Source organism: Lasiodiplodia theobromae, assembly GCF_012971845.1.
Source record: "Lasiodiplodia theobromae strain AM2As chromosome Unknown scaffold_25, whole genome shotgun sequence".
In the NCBI taxonomy this organism is placed as follows: domain Eukaryota; kingdom Fungi; phylum Ascomycota; class Dothideomycetes; order Botryosphaeriales; family Botryosphaeriaceae; genus Lasiodiplodia; species Lasiodiplodia theobromae.
The window spans coordinates 467009-490470 of record NW_023336458.1 but is presented as its reverse complement, the minus strand read 5'-3'; the positions used below and the strand labels follow the sequence as shown (position 1 = coordinate 490470).

The window sequence follows — 23462 nt, the reverse complement described above, 5'->3', positions numbered from 1 at the left end:
GGCTATGCAGAACCCTGCGCATGGAGGATTGGAGATCCATTGACCAACGCGAGACATGATGGGTGTTTTTCTGGTTGCCACTTTGCCTCCGACCCGCCCGGCATAAATCCTTTTTTGATTCTCAGTGGATGTGGGAAGCTATTGGCCGAGAATAATAAACTTTTGGCTAACCATGCCAACTAGGCCACGCCATTGCTTATCAATCACTACCCCGCTCTTAGGGATATCCATTGCCTTTAGGATGACCGTACAATAAATTAATCAATGATGACTATGTATGGGGTCCTGTCGCATATTTCGAAGGCGCAACCACTTGGTCACAACTGACTGTCAGACCCACGAGTACCCTTAGTAACCTTCACCTAGCCAAAATAATGGGAAACGAAGGATGTGCTATAAATTCGGATACAGCTTCGAAACTCTTGCACCCTCCGTTGGCAACTGCATGCACATTGGAAGAAGAGCAGCACCCGGAAGAAGAACTGCATCCATGGAAACTCAACCGCTTTTCACCCTTCAAGGTTCCGTTCCTCAGGGTATGGGACTACTTTTCAGGTAGTCAGCCGGATGACACAAACCGCATGATTTCCAGAGCACCGCGTCGACGCCTTGACACTTTCGAGTCTCGAAAAAACTCATTGACCGTACACGTGGATCACAAAATCTGGAGACCAACACCTTATATTTCGTTCACCACATCAAAAGAAGCTGCTCAGCTGTTGGCTGAGAGCAGATCAGAAAGGCGGAGATGCCAGCAGACTCTCACGGTCGTCAATCCCAATGTCCGAATCAAGAAGGGTCTACCTATACTCGACATTTCTGCCGAGATGGATTACTATGAAGTGCAAGATCCATACGGGATGTCGAACCAATATTACAAAGACCACTTTCTTTGCATTTGGGAAGTTCTGGAGGACGAGATCGTTGGTCACTGGAAGTGGAAGGATCTTGATGAAAATCCGCAATGGTACGAGGAGATCATCATGCCAGCTTTCAAAGCACATGAGGAACGAATGAAGATGAAGTCCTTGGACGATGAGATACTGGGATTATCAAGTGCTATGAGCAAGACTTCCCGTATGTTCTTCACCTCTTACTTGAAGGTCCAGCTAATTTGAGTAGTTGCCGATGTTTCGACCAACGCACAACAACTTCTCCGGAGCGAATCGGATACGCCGAGCAATGATTTTAAGTACTATTGCAAACACGAATCTTGCCGGAACGATAGCGAATCGGATACGTGGAGCGAGAAATTCAGGTACTATTGCGGACGGGACTCTTGCTCGAGCGACAGCGACGAGGAAGTGGACCCGGGGAAGGGGCGAATGTACCCGATGATGTGATCAAGAATCTGAAAGGCAGCTTTCTTATCAATGCTGCCGACTACAACTCCAACTCTATGGAGGCTCTATGGAAGTAACCCATGGTTAAAAATAGCCAGTCAATGCAAGCAATTTATTGGATCACAGAAAACTCATCATGTCCGTAGTCTTATCCAAGAACTATTCAATATTTTTTTTGGTCTACATGTAAAGAAATGCGAGTACGCTCAACTAAATACAAACGCCAATTCAAGCCATCCTAAGTCCCAAGCCCCAACCATAACCCCTAAAAACCAATCATGTCCAATCTAATCCCACCACCAACACCCCTTTTCGACCCATCGACCCTAACAAATCAATCAATCAATCACCTCCTTATCGCCAACCCCTCGCCATTCGCCGCGATACTCGCATCCAGCGCCGCAAAATGCCAGCCAAACCCCACCTTCTTCGCCTTCCCCGCCCACTCATGCGGGGGCATCCTGGTCCACTCCTCCTCCTTGCCTTCCTCTTGTTCCTTCTCAACCAGCCCCGCCACATCCCTCATGCTCAACCGCACGGTGCTCGGGTACCGACACTCCACCACCGTAGCACCCGCCTCATCATCATCATCTCCCACAACCGCCAGCCCAATCTCCCGTGCCAAATCCTCAACGCGAACCAGGTCGAAACTACCCGCCCACGCACCAGCCTCCGTCTCATCATCCTCCTTAAACGTCTCCGGCAGCGCGCGCAGCTCCTTGGCAACTTGACGAAGCTCGTTCAGCAGCTCCTCCGGAGCTTCTCCTTCTCCCTCGGCAGGCATAGCCCTGTGCACGCGCACCGGCAAGCCCAGCCGGGCCGCGGCGTCAGCGAGGAGGCGCTCGCTCGCCCACTTCGACAAGACGTAACCGCTACCAGCGTCCGCCGGCGAGCTCAGGGCAACCGCGCCGGCGCTCGACACGAAATGCAGCGGCACGCCGCGCGGGGCCGCGAGGCGGACGAGTTCGCGGGTCGACGCGACGTTCGTAGCGCGGAGGTGCTCGTAGTGGTCCCAGAAAGAGCGGTTAGCGGCGCTGTGCACGACGGCGTCGGCCGACGCAGCGAGGTTGGCGAAAGCCGCTTCCGACAGGCCGAGACGGGGCGCGGTGAGGTCGCCGGTGTGGACGACGACCTTGGGGTTGGCGGCGTGCTGCTCGACGAGCGAGGAAGGCTGGCGGACGGCGAGACAGTGCACCTCGGCGACCCGCTCGTCAGCGACGAGCTGGCTTAGGATCCTGCGACCGAGGTAGCCGGTAGCACCCGTCAACAGCACCCTCAGCGCCTCCGGCTTAGCCCGCGGCGCCGCAGTGCTCACAGCACCGCCCAAGTCCAGCGGCTCCGGCGCAACCGTGTCCTCCCTCACCCACTCCTCGACCGACGCTGGAGCACTACGCTTGACAGCCGCAGCCATGGCGCCGAGCGTGTTGTCCTCGAGCAGCTGGCGCAGCGGGACCGCGGCGCCGAACTCGTCGCGGATGAGCTGGGCGAGCTTGACGAGCAGCAGCGAATTGCCGCCGACGTCGAAGAAGCTGGTGTCGGCGGAGGTGGCGTGGGGGGCGTCAGCCGAGACGACGGCGCGCCAGAGGCGTTCGAGGGCGATTTGGTCGGGGGTGAGCGTAGTCGTGGTGGTAGTAGTGGCGGACGATTGATCCTCCTCAGCAGTAAGCGGGAGCGAGGCAGCGGCGCGACGATCAAGCTTGCCGTGTGCGGTCAAGGGCAGGCGGTCGACGGGGACGAGGGTGGCCGGGACCATGTACTGGGGGAGGGCCTGGGCGAGACGAGGCTTGAGGGTAGCGGCTAGGAAGTCGTTCTTGTTCTCATCTTCTTTACCACCATCGGCGGCAAACTCAACGTGAGCGACCAGGAAAGGCGGGTTACCTCTCACCGACGCGACGGCAGCGGCGACGGCGCCATCAGAAGCCTTGACGACGGCGCTCTCGACGTCGCCGAGCTCGATGCGGATGCCGCGCAGCTTGACCTGCGCGTCGTCGGCGACGCGGCCGTGGAAGAAGAGCGTGCCGTCGGGGCCGAGGTGGCCGACGTCACCGGTGCGGAAGGCCTTGACTGCCGCGTTATCCAGGTCCGGGATGAACTTGGCCGCGTTGAGTGCCGTGTCGACGTAGCCGGCGGCGACGCTGGGCCCGCCGACGACGATTTCACCAGCGACGCCGGCAGGGAGCGGGCGCAGGTTCTCGTCGACGATGCGGATGGTGTAGTTGGGCAGCGGGCGGCCGAGGGAGATGGCGCCGTCGTTAATACGAGCGGCGTCGGGGGTGGACGGGATCTCGGCCTCGGCGCAGGAGAAGGTGATTTCGCTGGGGCCGTAGGCGTTGAAGACGCGCAGCAGCGGGTTGGCGAGGGCGACGAAGTCGTCGCGCAGAGCGCGCGTGAAGGCCTCGCCGCCCGAAGTGGCGAAGCGCCAGTTGGTGGCGCGGGCGATGTCCTTCGCGCCATAGGCCAGCCAGGCCTGGTACTCGGACGGGGTGGCGACGGTCCACGAGATGCCCTCGGAGGCGAGCAGCGAGGTCAGTTGAGCCGGGTCGCGGCGCGCCTCGGCGGACGCGACGTAGAGGGTGCCGCCGTGCGTGAGGGCGGTCAGAAGCTGGCGGAGAGACATGTCAAAGGTGCAGGCGCTCTGCTGGAGGACGGTCTCACGGCCGACGCCCCAGTGCCTGTCGGTGCCCTCGATGTTGTTGCGGATGCCGCTGTGGCGCAGCATGATGCCCTTGGGCACGCCAGTGGAACCGCTGGTGTAGAGAATGGCGGCCGGCTCCTCGGGGCGGGCGCGGCTAGCACGTGGGGTTGCATCTTCGGCGAGCATGTCGACGTTGATGACGGCCATGTCAGGTGTAGACAGTGTCATGGCACGGGTGAAGGTGCGAGCGTCGCAAAGGATGGCGCTGGCGCGGCAGTCGCTCAGCACGGCGGCGATGCGCTGAGGCGTGTGGCGGGTATCCAGAGGCACGTAGGCGCATCCAGCCCTCCACACACCCAGCACGGAGCAAGCCCAATTGGCCGTGGGCTCCTGGAGCAGCGCGACGGAAGAGCCCTCAGTGACGCCGTGTTCCTCGAGAGCCGCAGAGATGGCGTTGCAGCGCGCATCCATGGTCGAGTACGTCAGATTGGCGCCGTGCCCGTCGCGGATGGCAGTGCGCTCCGGGTTCTGCGCAGCCATCACGTCGATGCGCTGCGACACGGTCGCCGGCCAAGCCAACTCCATGGCCGGCCCACGGCCCGCATCGAGCGCCTCTTGCACCGCAGCGTCGTCGAACAGGGCGGGCTCGCTCTCGCGGGCGTCAGGACGAGCAGCGAACACCTCCAGCATGCGGATGTAGCTGCGCAGCAGGAGCTCGGCGGCGCGCTGGGGGTAGAGGTACTTCTGCGTCTTCATCGACACGGAGACCTCGCCGCCGGCGTAGTCGGTGATGTCGAGGGTGACGTCGTAGGCCGTGTTGCCCAGCGTGGCGTCGCCCTCGAGCTCGGCGCCCAGGGCCTTCTCGGTGCGGATGGCGAGCTGGCGGTAGTCGAAGAAGACCTGGAAGAGCGGGCTGTGCGTCGACGAGCGCTGGATGGCGAGCTCCTCGAGCAGCACGTCGAACGGCACCGCCGAGTGGGCCAGGGCGGCGTAGGCCTTGGTGCGCGCCTCGGTCAGAACGTCAGCGAAGGAGCTGTCCTTGGATGAGCGGCGCATGCGCAGCGGGAGCAGGTTCAGCAGGAAGCCGATGGTGCCGGCGGTGTCGCCATCGGTGCGGTTGGCGTCGGCGAGGCCGATGCTGACGTCGTCCGTGTCCTCAAGCCAGCGGAAGAGGAGGACCTTGAGCGCGGCGAGGAAGAAGTGGAACGAAGTAGCGCGGTGGCGGCGGGCCTGGTCCTTGATGCGCTTGGCCAGGTCGGCTCCCAGCGTAACGGTCGCCTCGGCACACTCATAGCGCGTCAAGGCCTGGCGGGTGCGGCGTTGAGCGAGGGGGAAGAGCGGCAGCGGCTGCGGGCAGTCCGGGTACTCATTCTTCCAGAAGTCGAGATGAGTCTTGAGCTGGCCGCTCTCGACGGCGCGCCTCTGGCGGGTAGCGAAGTCGCCGAACTGGACGGCGACGGGCGGCAGAGACTGGCGGCGGTACGCGCGGTCGAGCTCATAAAGGAAGACGTTGAAGCTGAAGCCGTCGATGGCGATGTGGTGGAAGCCGAAGAGCAGGTGGTGCGTCGTCGGGCCGTTCGACAGCAGCATCAGCCGAGCCGTCTCGCCGCGCTCAATGTCGTAGCGGTGGCTCGAGAGGGTGCGGCACGCGTCGAGGACTTGCTGCTCATCGATGATGTTGGAAGTTTCGAGGCGCAGCGATGAGAAAGGCAGCACACCCTGCATAGGCGCGCCGTCGTCGCCCGAGAAGAAGGCGGTGCGGAAGGCCTCGTGGCGTTCGGCCACGGCGCTAGCGGCCCGCTGCAGATCGTGCACACGGAGCGGGCCGGTGATGCGGGCCCGGAAGACCAGGTTGAAAGCGGTCGGGTCGTCCAGGTACTGCTGCAGGAACCAAAACCGTGTCGACGCATACGCCATAGGTACCGTCTTCTCGAAAGTAGGCAGCGGCACCAGCTCCTCCACCTTGGCGCCGCTGCAGTCCTCATCCTCCTCGGCCTCGTGCTCAGAGAGCGCGGGAATCTCCTCCGAGAGCACCGACGAATTGTCGTCATCGGAGCTCACGTCCTCGGAACCGGAGCCCGCGTTTTCAGGCGCCGATTCCTCCTCGCTGGTAGAATCAGAACCAGCATTCTCTTCAACCGCCGCTGCCGGCGCGGCCTTGGGGACCAGCTCGGGCGACATGCGAGCAACAGCGTCCTCAACAAGCTCAGCGACGGTGGCGCCGCCCAGGATCTTGAGCACGGGCATATCGAGGTCGAGCTCATTGGCGAACCACGAGCGCATGTCGACGGCAACGAGCGAGTCGACGCCGAGCGAGACGACCGGGGTATCCGCCGTCAGCGAGCCGTCGTTGGGCAGCTTGAGCGTCTGCTGCAGGGTGGCAAGGAACGCCTCCTGCAGCACCTGCTCGGCCTCCTCCATGCTCTCCACCTCGAGGAGCTGCTTCTTAACGGGGTCCTTGGGGCGGCCCGCGGCGTCGACGGCGGCGGCGGCGCTGTTGCGCTGCGACTGGCGGTAGTGTGCGAACTTGGGGTTGTCGATCCAGGCCGGAGCGTGGGCGTAGGTGGGGTCGAACGACTGCAGGCCGGCCGACAGCTCGGGGTTGCGGCCCGACTCGGGGCGGCCGGCCTCGACGCACTCGGCGAAGAAGGTCAGGAAGTCGCGCTCCGACACGGTCGCGTAGCCCATCGTGTCGAGGCGGTCGAGGATCGTCTCGTCGGTGCGGTGGATGTAGCCGAGGCCCTTGATGCCGGCCAGGTTCATGACGCTGGCCACGAGGCCCCTCTTGCGGCGGCCGTGGGCCAGGGCGCACATGTACGAGTTGGCCGCCGCGTACGGCGACTGTCCGTAGTTGCCAGTGACCGAAGCCAGCGACGAGAACAGGATGAAGAAGTCCAGGTCGTTGGTCGGGAAGAGCTCGTCCAGGATCCGGCTGCCGTCGACCTTGGGCCGCAAGACCTTGTTCATCGTCTCGTAGTCCATGTTCGAGAACAGCAGGTCTTCCAGCACCATGGCAGCGTTGGCCACACCCGCAATCGGCGGCATGGTCCGGCAGATTTCGCGGTGCGCGGACAGCACCGAGTCCTTACTCGTGACGTCCCTGGAAAAAAACTATTGTCAGCTCGGTGTCTCGCCAGCAACAGTACTCACTTACACGGCAAACATATTGAGAACGACTCCCGCAGCCCTCATCATCTTGACCCACGCCTGATCCTCGTTGGGCCTGCGGCTGCAGAGAGCAAAGTGCTTGGCACCCCTCTCCACCATCCAGCGGCAGAGCGACCTGCCGAGATCGCCCGTCATTCCGAGCAGGAAGTACGTCCTGTCGGACCTGAATCGGACCGTCGATTCAACCGGGCGCACGCTGACCGTGACCGAGGCAGTGGCAGTCCAATCGACGACCTCGAGCGTGGCGTTGTTGGCAGCATCGCGACGGCCGGCGAGAGAGCCAACCGGGACTTCTGTAGCGTCAGTGGACGACAGCAGCTCGGGCTGCTGAGCCTGGGCGCAGGCCGTCGAGAGGCAAGCCGCCAGCTCATCAGCAGGCCAGGCGGCACGCGTGCTGGCATGCGAGCTCAGGAGGCTCGAAGCATCCATCAACGTGCATCCTCTCGGCGCGAACTTGCCGAGGTGCACTGCGTCCTCGCTCGCAGCCAAGTCGACGAGGAGAGAAATGTCCTGCGGGACGCACTGGCGCGCAGCACGCTCCGGGGCCCACGGGTGGATGATCGTGGGCTGCTGGCCATTGAGGTCGTACCTCTCGTCGCTGGAAGTAGTCAGCGCGAGCTTGATCTGCTTCTCAGCCGCCTGCTTCTCAAGCAGCGCCGCGAGCAGCGGGGCGGGCTGGTGGACGAGCAGGGAGCCGCCCTGCTCGACGCCGGCGAGGATAGCGGCGGCCGTGATGCTGGAAGCGGCCGCGACAAGTAGCTGGCTGGTCTTGTCTTCGGGCACATTGTCGCAGGCCGCAGTCCAGGCCTTGGGGACGCGGACGGCCGACGAGCAGCTGGGGGCCAGGGCGAGCAGCGTCTGGCCCGAGGCGCGGTCGACGCCCACGACCAGGAACAGGAAGCCCATGCGGCCGATCTGCAGGGCGGACGCGGTCGAGCGGAGCACGCGAATGTCAACGTACTCGCTGCTACCGGCAGTCTCATCGGCGCCGGGGAAGCGGCCCTCGCGAAGCTCGAGGGTGTCGTCGTCGGCGCGAACGACGTCGACGACAGACTCCTCCAGGGACACTTCGGCGGTGATGGGGCGGCGCGTAGAGTTGAAGCGGTCGTTGGGCCCCTGGCTGGGGCGGTAGCGGGGAACCTCGATGGCGCCGCTGCTGGTGACCGAGAGCTCGTGCTCGATGGACCACAGCGTGGAGCTGGCCCGCTGAGAGGCCGAGTCGCCGATCTGGAGGCGCAGCAGCGACGCCGCGATGAGCTGGGCGTCGGGCTTGACGGTGGTGTCGAAGTCGAGCATCTGCATGCGCAGCGTGCGCTTCATCTCCGACGCGAGGCAGCGCGCCACGCCGTACATCATGTTGGCGTACGGGTCGTCGGCGCGATTGCCCTGCGTGACCCAGAGCACGAGGCGAGCCGAGTCGAAAATGTACTTGGCAGACTCCAGCTTGCGGGCCGTGAAGGGATTGAAGAAGGCGGTCTCCAGCTCCGACACGTTCAGCACCGTGGCCTTGGGCGGGACGTAGTCGACGGCCTCGAGGCTGTCGAACGCGGTGATGTTCCTGCAGTAGGGCGCGACGGTGTTGCCGATGGCTTGGACGAGGCGCGAGGTGGCGAAGGTGGCGCCGCCCACGATGACGAGGTTGTCGATGATGGGCTTTGCGCTGGCAGGGTGGGCCAGCGGCTCCCTCAGCAGGCTGATGTGCGAGTCGACAGCCTGGGCAGCCATGACCGAGAAGGGGATGAGGTCGTTCTTGGAGCTGGGCGTCGTGGTGTCCACGCCCGCGAAGCCGGCGCGGCGGAGTACCGCGTCCCACTCCCGGCGCGTCACCAGCGGCGTGAGGCGGCGTCCCTCTTCCTCACCGACCCACCAGCCGGGCAGTCCGCTGAAGATGAAGCTAATGCGCAGCGGCCTATTGTTCGTGATCTCGAGCAGCAGGAGGTGGCCACCAGGCTTCAACAGGCGGCGAGCGTTGCGGAGCGTGTTCTCCAGCGAACGCGTGGCGTGGAGGACGTTGGATGCCACGATCACATCGTACGCATGCTCCGGGAAGCCCTGGTCAGTGGGGTCCTGCTCAACGTCAAGCGTCTTGTAAGTGAACCGGTCGTTGTGGTCTGCGAAGAGCCGCTGGGCGTCTTCGAAGAAGGCGGCCGAGATATCGGTGTAAGTGTATGAGCCGTAGCGGCGGCCGATGCGCTTCAGGATCGCGTTCGCCGCACTTCCAGTGCCGGCACCGATTTCAAGGAAATCCATGCTGGGGTAGCGGTGCGCGAGCTGGTCAGCAACCTGTCCGAGGTAGGTGTTGTACTCGGGCAGGCCGATGGAATCCCTGTAGAAGTGGTCCAGGAGATTGTTCGAACGGAACTGCTCGAGGATGGTCGTCTCGCCGCGCACAAACGGCACCAGCGTCTCTCCGACGAGCAGCACAATCTGGAAGTCCTGGAAGCGGTCCATCATCTTCTGCACCTCAGCCTGGATAAACTCGTACGAGTCATCCAACCACTCCTTCTTGCACGTCGGGTGCTGGCCAGCCGCGGCGAGCGCGACGGCGTGGGCAGCCCACTCCAGCACCCTCGCCTGGTGCCAGTTGCAGCGCTCGCGCTCTTCGGGCGTGATAGTCTCGTGGAGCCTGCGCAGGTAGAAGAGACAAGTGCGCTCACAAAGAGCCGACGCGGCGGCCTCGTCGTCGGTGAGCACCCAGGGCTGGTAGATGCCCTCCAAATCGAGCGACAGCGGGCCCCAGAGGGTCTCGGCCACCAGCTGGCGGTCGTCCTTGGCCGTGGGCGTGGCGAGGGGCGACACATGCAGGCCTTCGATCTGGACGATGGTATTGTTCTTACTGCTGCTGCCATCCCGCACGACGACGTCGCCGCGGATGCCGTCCGCGAGCGCCAAGTCGGCCTCGAAGGCGAGCGGCAGCTCGAGGCAGCCGGTGCCCATGCAGGCCGACGGGTTGAGGCGGATGCGCTCGATCAGGGTCGGGATGTGCAGCGTCCACAGGTCGCCATCGCCGGGGGAAGCCAGCGCCGCGAAGATGGCTTGGAAAGCCACGTCCAGCGGAGCGGGGTGGAGTACCAGTGTCGACTCCTCGTCGCCCTCGCGGGGAACGAAGATGGTGCCGCGGGCGGCGTCGCGCGTGCGCTCCAGGCTCGTGATGGCCTGGAACATGCCCGAGTAGTTGTAGCCCGTGTTGCGGAGGCTGGCGTAGAAGGTGTCGACGTCGACGCCGGCCATGTCGGCGAGCTGAGCGGGCCTTGCCGGCAGGCAGTCGGGCGCAGGGCTGCCGAGGGTGACCCTCAGCTTGCCGTTGGCCACCGAGGTGAAACCCGAGTCCTTGGTGAGGGAGGCATCGCAGCTGAAATCGGCGACGACGTGGCCCGCCTCGGTGCGGACGTTGGTGAGGCAGAAGAGCGTCTCCACGCCGGTGCTGTCGTCGAAGAAGCTGAGGGCGCGGTGAATGCTGAAGTCGGTGATCTCAATCAGGCGCGTCTCCTCGGGAGTGGCGAGAGCCCTGCAAGCCTCAAGGGCCATGCACGCGAAGCCGGCAGCCGGGAACAGCGTCTGGCCCTGGATCTGGTGACCACGCAGCCACGGGAGCTCCGTAGGCTTCAGGTAGTTGCGCCAGCGGTGCTGACCCTCGGCGTCACTGGGGCAGCGGGTGCCGAGGAGGGCGTGGACGGGGTCGTCGCGCAGACGCACCATGCGGGACTCGCGCGACTCACTCCAGAAAGTCCTGTCGTGGTCCCAGGGGTATTGAGGCAGGCCCTTGGGTACCATGCGGGGGGCTGGGCCGGAGAAGGCCTCGTCGAAGCGCTCCAAGTCCACAGCAGCCGAACCCAGGTGGGACCAGATGAAGCCCACGCAGTCGGCCAGGGCCTCGACATCGTTGCTGCCACGCTTGATAGTGCCGGTGTACGGGCAGCCACCCTTGACCATCTCCTCGATGGTGAGGCTGGCCGGGCCGCGCAGTGCTGGGTGCGGTCCGACCTCGATGGCGACGGCGGGGGCGCCCGTGGCGGAAACAGCAGCGGTCAGTGCCTGCGAGAACAGCACCGGCCGGGCCATGTTGTCGGCCCAGTACTGAGCAACGTCGACGTCGGCCACATTCATCTCACGGCCATCCAGCACGCTGGAGAACCACCGAGGGGCATTAGCCGGCGGGGTGCGCAGCTGGATGCCGGCGCGGCGCATCGAGGCGATGTAGCCGGGCAGGCAGGGCAGCATGTGGTGCGAGTGGTAGGCCGTGTCGACGACCAGTCTGCGCGCGAACTTTGACTCATCCTCCATGACCAGCTGTGCGCGGTCGACGGCGGAGGCGTCACCGGAGAGGGTGACGCTGGCCGACGAGTTGCTGGCCGCCACGCAGAGGCGCCCACGGAAGAAGGGCAGAGCGCACAGCTCGCTGGCGTCGGCCATGGATGTGCCTGCCGCGAGCATGGCGCCGCCGCGAGCACCCGTGGCGTGAAGACCACGCAGGTAGGCGATGCGGATGGCGTCGCGGGCGGAAAGGAAGCCTGCCGCGTAGGCTGCGCCAATCTCACCGCTGGAGTGACCGACAACGGCCTCGAAGGAGATGCCGCATGCGTATAGAAGGTCGACCAACAGCACCTGGACGGCGGTGCACAGCGGCTGTGACAAAGCCGCCTCGCGCACGCGCGAGGTCTCAGCCGGCGCGAGGAGCTGCTCGCGGAGCGACCACTCCGGCCTCTCGCTCTCGGGCAGCTCTGCGAGCGCCTGCTCGAGCTCAGCAAGTGTCTGAGACGCTGCCTTTGACGCCAGCACCAGACCACGGCCCATGGCGGCCCACTGCGCGCCCTGACCGGTGAAGATGCCGACGATGCGGCGCGACTTGGTGGCGGCGCGCACGAAGCTAGCCTCCTCACGCTGAGCATCCAGCCGCTCACACAGCTCCTCGACCGACTGCGCCGCCACCGACGTCCGCACGGGGAATGCAGACCGGCGGTGGTGCAGCGTCCAGGCGAGCGTGCGGAGGTCGACCTCGGCACCGGAGCGGAGGAAGTCGGCATGTGCGGCCAGCACGTCCTTGAGAGAGCGCACCGAATTGGCCGAGAAGACAAACGGCCCTGACGATGCGAGCGGGAGTGCGGGCTCCGCAGTGACCGCTGGCTTCTCGTAGCTCTCGACGATGGCGTGGGCGTTGGTGCCTCCGAAGCCTATACAGGGTCAGTGAGATGATACCAGGAAGGACTTAGACTAGACTTACCGAAACTGTTGACACTGACACGGCGCGGAGTGCCAGCCGGCAGCGCCGGCCAAGTCTGCAGCTCCGTCGGGATGCGCAGGTTGGAGTAGTAAGGAGCGACGTCTGGGTTCAGGCGGTTGAAGTGCATGTTGGGCGGGATCATTTTGTTTTGCACCGCCAACGACGCCTTGAGCAAGCCTGCGATGCCCGCAGTGCCCTCGGTGTGGCCGATGACGGTCTTGATCGAGCCGACCCACAGCGGCACCTCCCCAGCAGGCGTCTCGGCCCCGCCAAAGAAGGCTTCGCAGATGGCCGAGGCCTCCTGCGGGTCGCCCGCCTTGGTACCGGTGCCGTGAGCCTCGAAGTACTGACACCTGTCTGTCTCCTTGCGGGGATCCAGGCCCGCACGGGCGTATGTCTGCGCGATGAGATCTGCCTGGGCGGAGGCACTAGGCATGGTGATGCCTGGCGTGCGTCCGTCCTGGTTAACGCCCGTCTCGCGGATGATGCATTCGATGTCGTCACCGTCCGCGAGCGCGGCGCTCAGCGTCTTCAACACGACCGCTCCGATACCTTCACCGCGTGCGTATCCGTCTGCGTTCGCATCCCACATGCGCGATCGCCCCGTCGGCGACAGCATGTTAAGGTTGCTCTCGGCGATATACATCTCTGCAAGTGGCTGTTAGCGAGGACGAGGAAGAGGATCGGATGGCTTACTTGGGCCGAAGATGAGGTTGGCGCCGGCTGCCACAGCGACGTTGGACTCGCCGCTGCGGAGCACCTGCACCGCCTGGTGCACTGCCACCAAACTGGACGAACATGCTGTGTCGATTGTCATCGAGGGACCGTGCCAGTCGAAAAAGTATGAGATGCGGTTGCTCATGATACTCCTGGCCGAGCCAGTAGCGGCGTACTTTGGAATCGACTCGACGTCGTGGTACACGATCTCGGCATAGTCGTCGCACATGACACCGACGTAGACGGCGGTACGTGAGCCTTGAAGGTCTTCAAGCTTCAGGCCAGCGCTCTCGATCGACTCGTACACGCTTTCGAGCAGCAGGCGCTGTTGAGGGTCGATCGAGTCTGCCTCGGCCGCTTGGATATTGAAGAATTGTGCGTCGAACGCACAGGGGTCGTCATTCAGGAGGTACGACTGGCGCACGTTGCTCGCTCCGTGATAGTGTCCGTTTTGGTGGTAGAAGCTCTTCGCCTTGAACCTGTCAATGTTGGACAGGACGTCTCGTGGCTGCTTGAGAAGTTCCCATAGCTTCGACGGCGAGGTCGAGGATCCAGGAAAGCGACATGCGCTGCCTACGATGGCAATGGGCTCAGGGTTGCGCTGCATGGCGGGCTAATGTGGGGTGGTAAAAGATGAGTGAAAGCTCGTGTCTGTCAAAAAGATCAACGGAGATGGAGCGGAGGAGGGCTTTTAGATGGAGCTGAAGAGGGCGTTCAGATGGAGCTGAGGAGGACGTTAAGATGGAGCTGAGGAGGACGTGAAGATGTAGCTGAGGAAGGCTTTTGGATGAAGCTGAAGAGGGCGTTAAGATGAAGCGTACTCCACTGCTTTGCGTAAGTAATGTGATGGAGAGGTTCTGGCTGGCATTTATGTGTATGTATCACAGTCGGGCGTCGTTCAGGTGGATAGGTCAGCAATTGTTGCTCCCACGCGTTCCTGAAGCGAGTTGGGACCTGAGCACCGCCTAAACGAATCCAGAAGGTGGAGGTCTCAGCATACTGTGCCTCGTTGGTGGTGTTCGCGGTACCACTGACTTGGCACCGGCCAGAAGGGTGGGTATTGGAAGAGCAAGGGTAGGATGCTGGCTAAGCACCGGTAGGCTTGGCATAAGCAATCCAGTTTCCCGAAGTAGCTAGCGACGTTGCTTACCTAGAGAGAGGCTCTCCACGACCAGAATCGAGTTCCCTATCCAGAACACCATCTATTGTTGTTGCTAGTTTTGGGGGCTGCGTGGCTTGCGGTACGAGCCGAATCATGTCCAAACATGGAACCTGACAGTGCATAATCCTCCCGCATGGGGTGCCAGCCACAAACGGCCCCGGTCGATGCACGGTCAGCAGCTTGTATTCAGGCCCCATCGTGAGGCTCAGCCAATCCTTACAGCAACAACGGTTCCTGGGCCCTGAACGCCACAGTTCTTTTCTTACATTGGTGCATGGTGTTGGATGCGGGGCGAATGCTCAGCACCAAAAGCTGAACTTCGTCTTCATTTTGGTTTTATAAACACCGACACCACAGAAACTTGAGAAAGGCGACGATTTTTCTCTTTCTTTATTCAAGACCTCGACGCAAGCAGACACGATGTCGCAGACGATCCCAACGACTCAGAAGGCAATCATTGTGGACGACAGCGGCAATTTTGTCGAGTCCAGCAATGTGCCCGTCATGCAGCTCGAGCCAGACGCCGTCATTATCAAGGTGGCGGCCGTGGCCCTGAACCCCGTCGACACGAAGATGCTCGGCGATTTCGCCACGCCCGGTGCGATTCTCGGCTTCGACTGCGCCGGCACCGTCGTTGCCGTCGGGCGCGACGTCGGAGCAAGGCTGAAGCCGGGCGATCGTGTCTGCGGCAGCGCCGACGGCATGAACCGCTTCAGGCCCTTGAGCGGCGGGTTTGCCGAGTACGTGTCGCTGCCGGGCGATTTGGCGCTCAAGATCCCAGAGGGCATGTCGTTCGAAGCGGCGGCGCCCTTGGGAACGGCGCTGGCGTCGGCGGGCATGGCGCTGTTCGCGTCGCTGAAGCTGCCCGCCACGCTGACGGAGCCCGCCAGCGCACCGTTCTGGGTGCTCGTCAACGGCGGCAGCACATCGACCGGAACGATGATGATCCAGCTGCTGAAGCTGTAGGTACTCCTCCCGCCGCGGTTAATGCGGTCTGCTGACGGCAAAAAACAGGTGCAACCTTCGTGTGGTCACGACGTGCTCGCCTCGGAACTTCGCCTTGGTCAAGTCTTACGGGGCGGACGCCGTGTTCGACTACAACTCGCCAACCTGCGCCCAGGACATCCGGAAATTCACCGAGGACGCGCTTGAGTACGCGGTCGACTGCGTGACGCTGGAATCATCCATGAAGCTCTGCTACGCCGCCATTGGGCGTGCGGGCGGCAGCTATACGGCGCTGGACCCCTTCCCCGAGACGCAGCGCACCCGCAAGGCCATCACTCCAGACTGGATTCTGGCAACCCAGGTGACGGGCAACGCCTGCTCCTGGCCAGCGCCGTACGGCAGAGACGGGTCGCCCGAGCTGAGAGCGTGGGCAAATACCTTCTTCGAACAGGTGCAGAAAGCCCTCAACGAGCGTAGAATCCGCGGTCACCCCGCCAAGGTTTCGCCCGACGGCTTCGCCGGGGTGCTCGAGGGCGTGGGGATCATCAGACGCGGCGAGGTCAGCGGCCAGAAGCTTGTCTACAGCGTGGCTTGATCGTGGGTTTGGTGTTTCATAGCAGGGGAGCGGCGTTGAGGGACGGGCGCATGGAGTAGCATAGATGATATGATTATTGAAATGGATGAGTTTTGGCCACTGAATGAAGGGTTGTGGGTGACGCGTGCGACGGCAGTCGGTGACGCTAGGCTCCAACGCTAAGCCCCGGCGCTAAGCCGTGTGCTAAGCTCTAATACGAAGCCCTGGCGCTAGGCCTAATACGCCACTGACATCACTGAAAAAACGACAACCCAACACGCGCAGACTTCAACCATCCGCCAACGACCTTCCCAACCATCTATCCAGACATCTAGCATTCATCTAAACGTTTGCCATCCTGCATTTCAAAAATTTCTTATCTCCAGGCATCTGCATCAAAAAGACATCAATGGTAGTGCCACTTCTCACCATCATCGTGAGCCCGTAAGCGGAGCCAATGTTCCACAAAGCAGCTCGATCTCACAAAGGATCTTGTACTATGGCTCAGACTGATCCCATACGTCTCTTTTCAAGCTGGGCTTTTGGTCGTTGGCGTGCGGAAGCTCCGGAAGGCGGAGCTGGTTCCTGCTCGTTGGCTTGCAAAAGTCGTGGCCTACGTTTATCGCGGTCTTTCTCCAGATCCTCTCAAAAAAGCTGAAACAAGAAAAGGAAGAGATATCTAGGTCTTTCTAGGATGTGGTTTCAGTCATTGCTTGCCTCATGTTGCTTCTATCTTCAGCAGTGTTAGAGAAGGCCCCAGGCCTCAGGCTCATCCTGATCACTCCACGATACCCGGTGAGCTTCGATGAACCTCGGTTGATAGGACAGACATGCTGACCTTGCAGCTCGCACTGCTTTCCCATAGCGACACCACGGCGGACTGCGCCGGCGCAGCGACGCCCATATGAGTGGCAGTCGAGCAGCTCACTTTTGCGGTAAAACAAACCACAACCATGCAATTCGCCGCACTCATCTTCCTGTGCGCGCCCATCCTCATCGCGCTCCTCTCCCGGCGGCTCGCCACTGAGTGGCGGCTGCGCAAGCTGGCTAAGGCCAACGGGTGCAAGCCCGTCCGGCAGCTACGCAGCCGTCTACCATTCGCACTAGACCTCAAGTGGCGCGTCTTCCAGCACCGCGGCAGCATCCTCGACGACGTCATCTTCCAGGTGTACCGCGACCAGGGCACGTGGATCTTCAGCAGTGACAGCACGCTGGACCGGTCCATCTCAGCCGCCGATCCGCGCGTCATCCAAGCCATCCTAGCAACCCACTTCCGCGACTGGGGGCTGGGCCAGAGCCGCGCGCGCGCGGTGGGCCCGCTGCTGGGGCGCGGCGTCTTCACCAGCGACGGCGAAGTCTGGCAGCACGCGCGGGGCGTCCTCCGCCCGCAATTCACCAAGGCCCAAGTCAGCGACGTCGCGACGGTCGAGCGCCACGTGCAAGCCCTCTTCGCCGCCATGGGCGGCGCCTCGCCCAACGGCTGGACGCGCACGCGCAACCTCATGCCTCTCCTCCTCCGCTTCACGCTCGACAACACGACCGACTTCCTGTACGGCCAGAGCCTGCACTCGCAGACGCACATGGCCGGCGCGCATGAGGGCTCACCCGAAGCCCTGCACGCCGCCTCGTTCGAAAAGGCCTTCACCGACGCCAACAGCGGCGCGCAGCTGCGCCTCAAGGCCGGCCCCTTCTACTGGCTCTTCCGCTCGCGCGCCTTCGTCGCGGCCTGCGCGACGTGGCAGGAGCACGGCACGCGCCTCGTCGACGCCGCGCTGGGCCGCGAGAAGCAAGAAAACCGCTACTGCTTCGTCGACGGCCTCGCCGAGAGCACCGACGACCGCGCGCTGATGCGCGACCTCAGCATCCAGCTGCTGTTCGCGGGCGAGGACACGTCGGCCAGCCTGCTCGCCTTCACGCTGCGCTGCCTCGCCCTGCACCCGGGGGCGTGGAGCCGCCTGCGCCGCGAGGTGCTCGAGTTCTTTGGGACACAGGCGCAGCCGGTGCGTGAGGTCACGTTCGCGTCGCTCAAGGAGTGCGCACCGCTGCAGAACGTGCTCAAGGAGACGCTGCGGCTGTACCCGCCCGTCCCGATGAACGCGCGCGAGGCGCTGCGCGACACGGTGCTGCCTGTTGGCGGTGGGCCCGACGGGAACGCGCCGGTTGCGGTGGCGAAGGGGACGGTGGTCAAGTACAGCCCCTACGTCATGCAGCGCCGCGAGGATATCTGGGGCCCGGACGCGCTCGAGTGGAAGCCGGATCGCTGGGTCGGGCGCCGCGTCGGGTGGGAGTACCTGCCTTTCAACGGCGGGCCGCGCATCTGTATCGGACGTAAGGACCCCCCTGTAACCCGAGTATGGAACTTGCTGAAAGTTTGCAGAACAATTTGCCTTGACCGAGATCGCCTACGCTGTCGTGCGCATCTTGCAGCACTTCGACGACATCCAGGGCGGCGACTTCGAGCCCGCTATTTCGACGACGTGGAGCACTGCCTTGTTTCCCAAGCATGGCGTTCCGCTGTCGTTCCACGTGGCTGCGGAGTAGGGGTGTTGTGGGTGTTTCAACATTCGTTTAGTTTTCGTTTGTCACAGCATGGTGGGAGTTGGGTAGATTCATTTTTTTTAGCAATTTGAGAGATTTATTTGTGAGCGAAAGGTCAATATGTGTGGTGACTAACTATCGGAGGGTGATATGAAATAATCGCCATATTAATTTGCATTACACTTCACCATAGCATGGACGCCTTTCAGCTTCTAAACAGAAACATGAAAACTTCAGCTTTTCGGTGGATGTATATGCATACAATCTCCACATGCCACGCCAGTGGAAATAGAAGAAAGAAAACGAACAACTTGGAGAAATTGAACAACAGCAAGGGGTAGTGGTCACGGCATCCTCCATGAGTGTACAAAAAGACTCATGGAGGAATTATGAGATGGCGCTGAAGAGGTGATTTCAGGCAGGCGTTTTCTCGGCCTCGTCCTTCTTGCGCCTGACACGGAGGGAGAAGCCCATGACCAGACAGATGATGACGGCAATGAACTCCATCACGACAGACATGCACACGTAGATTGCGATGCTACCAGTGATGGAGTTGAAGTCCTGATCGCCACTAAAGTCATAGATCATGGCGTAGAGCAGACGGACGAAGACAAAGGGGAATGAAGCACCGACGCCGGGCAAGATGCGGCGCTCGCTGACTTCGATGCGCGACATGCTCACGGCCAGGTAGCCGAGAATGAGCACGTCGAAGACGAAAATAGCCAAGAAGATGGCGACGGCGGCTTTAGACTTGGGGTCCACGGTGGTGAGGCGGTCGGTGGATTTGCTGGCCTGGATACCACCGACGGTGCCTATAACGAGACCAACTAGCGAAAGTAGGTCGAGGGACTTGAATACAAGGCCCGGCAGGCGTGGCTTGGCCATGAAGTCGTTCCTGTGGGGCGCCTTGTCAGCAACAAAGGAAAAAAGAAAAGAGGCTAGGGGGCCAAGGTGCTTACGCTCGCGAAAGGAGTCCAAGACACAACAACACGAGAGGGGATAGGCCGACTGACGTGCATACGGCTAGGGCCGTTGCGACACGTCTGGAGGGATTGTGGGAGAAAATGAGCTGACAGATGGCGGCAACTATCCTTAGCAGCGAAAATGCAACTAGAAAGTACCAACTGGCGGATTTCTTGAAGCCATGTTTGAAGCAGAGGAAAGTCGCCGCCCCGCCCGCGGGAATGTAGAAGACGAGTTGGGCGATGGCAATGTCGTCGCGGTCGGTAAGTGTCATGTTGGACTACTCTTGGAGACGGTAGCAATAGAGTCTTTCGCAGACCAAGCAGCATTTTAGAAGCAGACAGCTCGCACTGGTTACCCAATGCGGACATGAAGTCACAGAGACATGCCGAGGTTGAAACCGTTCTACGAAGAAAACTCGCACTGGTGACCAGATGCGGACGAGGACTCACATAGCCACGCTTCGCCTGAGACTGTGCCACGAAGAAAAGAGCCTCGGCTGCACGGTCAGCAGCAACTATTCCTGCAGGGCAAGCTGGATGGATCACCATGTTGATCGCTCCGCCAGCAGCCGGAGAGTGCATCCAGCATCGCGCATCTAAATACACAGCAGCATCACGATGAGCAATAAAGTTAAGAGCAACAGACATGTTTCCCCTCCAAGACAACTGGCCAGAACCGTCCCAAGCAGACTTCGCCATAACCGACGCCGGGCCAGCCAGCATCCTGTTGCACGAAATGATCAGCTCAAAGACTACCGGGGGTCGCGAGATCGACCGGCTCGACCAGCCCCCCGCACGCCAGAAGCCGATGCAGGTCCTCTGCCTGGGCCTTTCCCGCACCGGCACCACCTGTAAGTTGCATGCACCGCCCCCCTCTCCGATCACCTGATTTTAACAGGCAGCGAAAAATCAGCAATGGTGCACGCGCTGGAAAGACTTGGCTACCGCAGCTACCATTTCAACGAGACGGTCGAAATGCAGAGAAAAGGCAAGATGCACCTTCTCTGCTGGCGTGAGGCGCTCGAAGCCAAGCTCTACGGCCGTGGCGCAGCATTCGGCTTGGCCGAGCTTGAGAAGCTTTTGCACGAGTACACGGTAAGCATCCCCCCAGCACCTTGGCGCCCAGGCGGCGCGGAAATACCCCACATATGATTGCTGACTGGCGTTTGCGGCGCAGGCTGTGACGGATGCCCCGTGCGCCAACTTCGTCGACGAGCTCATCGCGGCGTATCCCGACGCCAAGGTCGTCCTGACCACCAGGGACGACGAGCCGTGGCTGCGGTCCATGGAAGCCTCCTACTACGACATCCTAGGCGTTTCAGCATGGCCGTTCGTGCGCTGGCTGGACCCTGTAAGTAACTGCTCTTTCTCTCGGCTCTTGCTTGATAGCCGCGCTAGTGAACAGGGATGCTGATCCGCCCATGCGCACAGCCGGGACTGGGGGCCCTCTACGACGTCCTCCGCCTAATTCTGGTCGACTGGACGGGCGGGCCCTGGCGCGACCGCGCGGCCCTCCGCGACGGCGCTCGCCGCCACAACGAGCACATTCGCGCCCTGGTGCCGAAAGAGCGGCTGCTCGAATTCCGCGTGCAGCAGGGCTGGGAGCCGCTCTGCAAGTTCCTTGGCAAGGACGTGCCCGACGAGCCGTTCCCGCGCAAGAACGAGGGCAAGCATACGCTGACGAAGCTGCGCGTCGGCATGGCGCTTAAGACGTTGAAGGTGGTGGTGTTGGTGGCGGTTTCGCTGCTGCGCATGGCTGCGCTGCCCGCCTTGTTGGTTGGTGCGACTGCTTTGTTCCTGAGCAGCAGGCGCTAGATCTATTTTTTTTAAAACGTAGGATGAGGATTCGTGGGGTGTTGGTGGGGCTTATCGGGTGTTTTTCCGCGTGTTTCGGCTGCTATCGTGTGCATTTTTCTGTTCTGGCGTGGGGCCAAATATCTCAGACTAACTCATACCCCCAATTGAAGATCACTTGCCCTAAAACATTCACCCGTCGGCTTAAATTGGAATCACGCGTATTTGTTAGCATGAACTGCAACCCTTGCACCAAAGTAACAACGCTAGCAGATGATTTGCTCGACAAATTTCCTACCAACTCGTATCCATACTCAGCTCCCTTCAGGACCCAGCATTGGCAAGACAAGACAAGATAAGCCGTCTTAAACTAGACAAGACATCTTGGTAAGATGCGTCCCGTCTTGTCGTGTCTTGAAAGCTTGGCAAGCCATCGCGCCGTCTTAGTTAGCAATAATTCGCATAGTATTGATGCAGTAGAATATTGGCAAGACGCTGCCGAGGGTAGCTCAAACGAATCATCTTCCCGAAATTTGGAATTACAATACCGAGCTTTAACTATATCGGTAGCAGATGTTTCAGAGTTTCCGAGTTATGGTTGTCCGGCGACCGAAGATAAAATTCCCCAATCCGGTTAGATGGCAGATGAGTCGCAGGAATCCAGTGACAAGCCACGGATCTAACAGTTTACATAAGTATCAATGCTCTATTCGGCCAAGCCACAGCCCTGGGGCCCAATAAGTAGCAATACGTAGCGCCTGCCCTGAGCACCCCATAAGTTCAGCTTGAACCCTCGGTAGCCTAACCCCGAGTCAAGATGCCGCAGCCATTCACCATTTGCTTTGAAGACGCATCTACGAAAAGGCAGAGGCAGAACCGCATCGCGCAACGCAAGCACCGTATGATAGATCCTCTGGGCTGCCCGTCTGCGACAGGCTAACACGAATCCAGGGAGTCGAGACAGAGCGCGGCAAATGAAAGGCGGCCGGGACGTCCCGGAAAACCCAAGTCTTATGCAGCACGATAGCCCTCCACGAAATTACGTGCTCTCCTCCGGCAGCATGCCGCTCGAAACACAACCTCAGACAGCAGCCGAAGGGGTCGATGCCACCACCGGCATTGCTGACGCAGCGCCGGGTAAGAACTCTAGAGCGACCCCGTCCACTCTTATATCGCTGACGCACGACGAAACAGAACAAACAGGAGTGTTGACACCATCGAGCGATCCATTCGGCCCGGTATGCGCAAACACGGGGGCAGTGCAGTACGGCGGCGTGCCCGCCGACTGGTTCCCGCCGACGACGCAGACGACATCATACATGCAGCTCGATCAGCAGCATCCTCCTTCCGGCGCCGCGGCCCCGTACGATGACAATACCTACATACTCCCGTACTCACTACAGCCGGATCCGCCAGCGGTCCCGCTGCAGCAGCTGGCCGGCCACTGCCAGTCCGTTGAAGAACGCATGGAGGCGCTAGTCGAGTTCTCGCGCAGCATGGGCTTCACGACGTTCGACGACGCCGTTACAACGTACTATACCGCACAATTCAAAGCGCGCACCCGCATCGAGATGGAGCAGCGCTGCAGCCGCAGCCGGCAGCTGCCCGGCGTGCTGGCCCTCCTCACAGCTAGCGCGCAGCGCTGGACGAGCCTGCAGTCGCACGCCTACCGCTGCGAGATCGTCAAGGCGGCAGAGAATATATACGCCGATGAGATGGCCCGCCTGGAGGGCCTGATCGGCCCACTGCAGATGCACGGAGGCGGGACGGGCCTTGCGGCACTGCGCAACTGCCCGGATGAGCTGCAGGGGATTCTGGAGGACCACGTAAGGAGGCGGCCCGGCTCCCCACGGATTAAAGTTTAGTGTTTTGCTGATCGTGCATTAGGCTCCGAATTTGTGGCTCCTGCTGGTGGAGCTGGCTAAGTCGAGGACCCTGGAGAGCAATTGCACCGTGCTCAGCATTGCTGCGTCATTGTTGAATCTACGGCTGCTGCAGCGAGATACTGGTACGAAGAGTCGTAGTAGGTGAAACTACGGATCGAGCAGCGGAGGGAGAGGGGAAAGAGAGTACATAAGTCGGGATGAGTGGAAGGCGGTTTCTCGATTTTAACATATACGAATTCAATGCATTGGTAGGAGTATAATCGGAGGAATACATCATTCAATGAGCTTCAAAGATGAATATTGATTGCAGTACAGTGGATTTTGTCACATGATTCTGGGGAATGGCGCGCATCCGGCGGGCGCGGCGAGTGCGGGAGTACCCGGGACCGTTATGGCGCGGCCGAGGCCGGGCGCTACGTTTAATGCAACGTCAATCATATCTGCATACACTCCCGCACGCGGCTTGACATTATTCTGAGACTTTCATCATGCTGTGTTGTCTCTCGTGGGTTTC

At 61.3% G+C, this 23462-nt stretch overlaps 6 protein-coding genes across 6 annotated transcripts; 4 read left to right on the top strand and 2 right to left on the bottom strand.

Annotated features, from left to right (window-relative positions):
• Window positions 1-1689: 1689 nt before the first annotated feature.
• LTHEOB_8142 (Hybrid NRPS/PKS protein 1) lies at window positions 1690-13691 on the bottom strand (the record flags this gene model as incomplete). The annotated part of the gene is made up of 4 exons (XM_035517587.1): window positions 1690-7078; window positions 7133-12317; window positions 12368-13015; window positions 13064-13691. The coding sequence occupies 4 exons, from the start codon at window positions 13689-13691 to the stop codon at window positions 1690-1692; spliced, it is 11850 nt and encodes a 3949-aa protein (XP_035370689.1).
• A 975-nt stretch (window positions 13692-14666) lies between these two features.
• LTHEOB_8141 (alcohol dehydrogenase) lies at window positions 14667-15786 on the top strand (the record flags this gene model as incomplete). Its single annotated transcript, XM_035517586.1, has 2 exons — window positions 14667-15208; window positions 15261-15786. The coding sequence occupies 2 exons, from the start codon at window positions 14667-14669 to the stop codon at window positions 15784-15786; spliced, it is 1068 nt and encodes a 355-aa protein (XP_035370688.1).
• Window positions 15787-16718: 932 nt separating this feature from the next.
• On the top strand, window positions 16719-18306 carry LTHEOB_8140 (uncharacterized protein; the record flags this gene model as incomplete). The annotated part of the gene is made up of 2 exons (XM_035517585.1): window positions 16719-18093; window positions 18143-18306. 2 exons carry the CDS (start codon window positions 16719-16721, stop codon window positions 18304-18306), a joined length of 1539 nt encoding a protein of 512 aa, XP_035370687.1.
• Window positions 18307-18717: 411 nt separating this feature from the next.
• Window positions 18718-19540, bottom strand: LTHEOB_8139 (uncharacterized protein; the record flags this gene model as incomplete). Its single annotated transcript, XM_035517583.1, has 2 exons — window positions 18718-19198; window positions 19425-19540. The coding sequence occupies 2 exons, from the start codon at window positions 19538-19540 to the stop codon at window positions 18718-18720; spliced, it is 597 nt and encodes a 198-aa protein (XP_035370686.1).
• Window positions 19541-19914: 374 nt separating this feature from the next.
• LTHEOB_8138 (P-loop containing nucleoside triphosphate hydrolase) lies at window positions 19915-21083 on the top strand (the record flags this gene model as incomplete). Its single annotated transcript, XM_035517582.1, has 4 exons — window positions 19915-20119; window positions 20167-20363; window positions 20446-20619; window positions 20700-21083. 4 exons carry the CDS (start codon window positions 19915-19917, stop codon window positions 21081-21083), a joined length of 960 nt encoding a protein of 319 aa, XP_035370685.1.
• A 796-nt stretch (window positions 21084-21879) lies between these two features.
• LTHEOB_8137 (Transcriptional regulator) lies at window positions 21880-23093 on the top strand (the record flags this gene model as incomplete). The annotated part of the gene is made up of 4 exons (XM_035517581.1): window positions 21880-21961; window positions 22014-22199; window positions 22257-22888; window positions 22950-23093. 4 exons carry the CDS (start codon window positions 21880-21882, stop codon window positions 23091-23093), a joined length of 1044 nt encoding a protein of 347 aa, XP_035370684.1.
• Window positions 23094-23462: the final 369 nt, after the last annotated feature.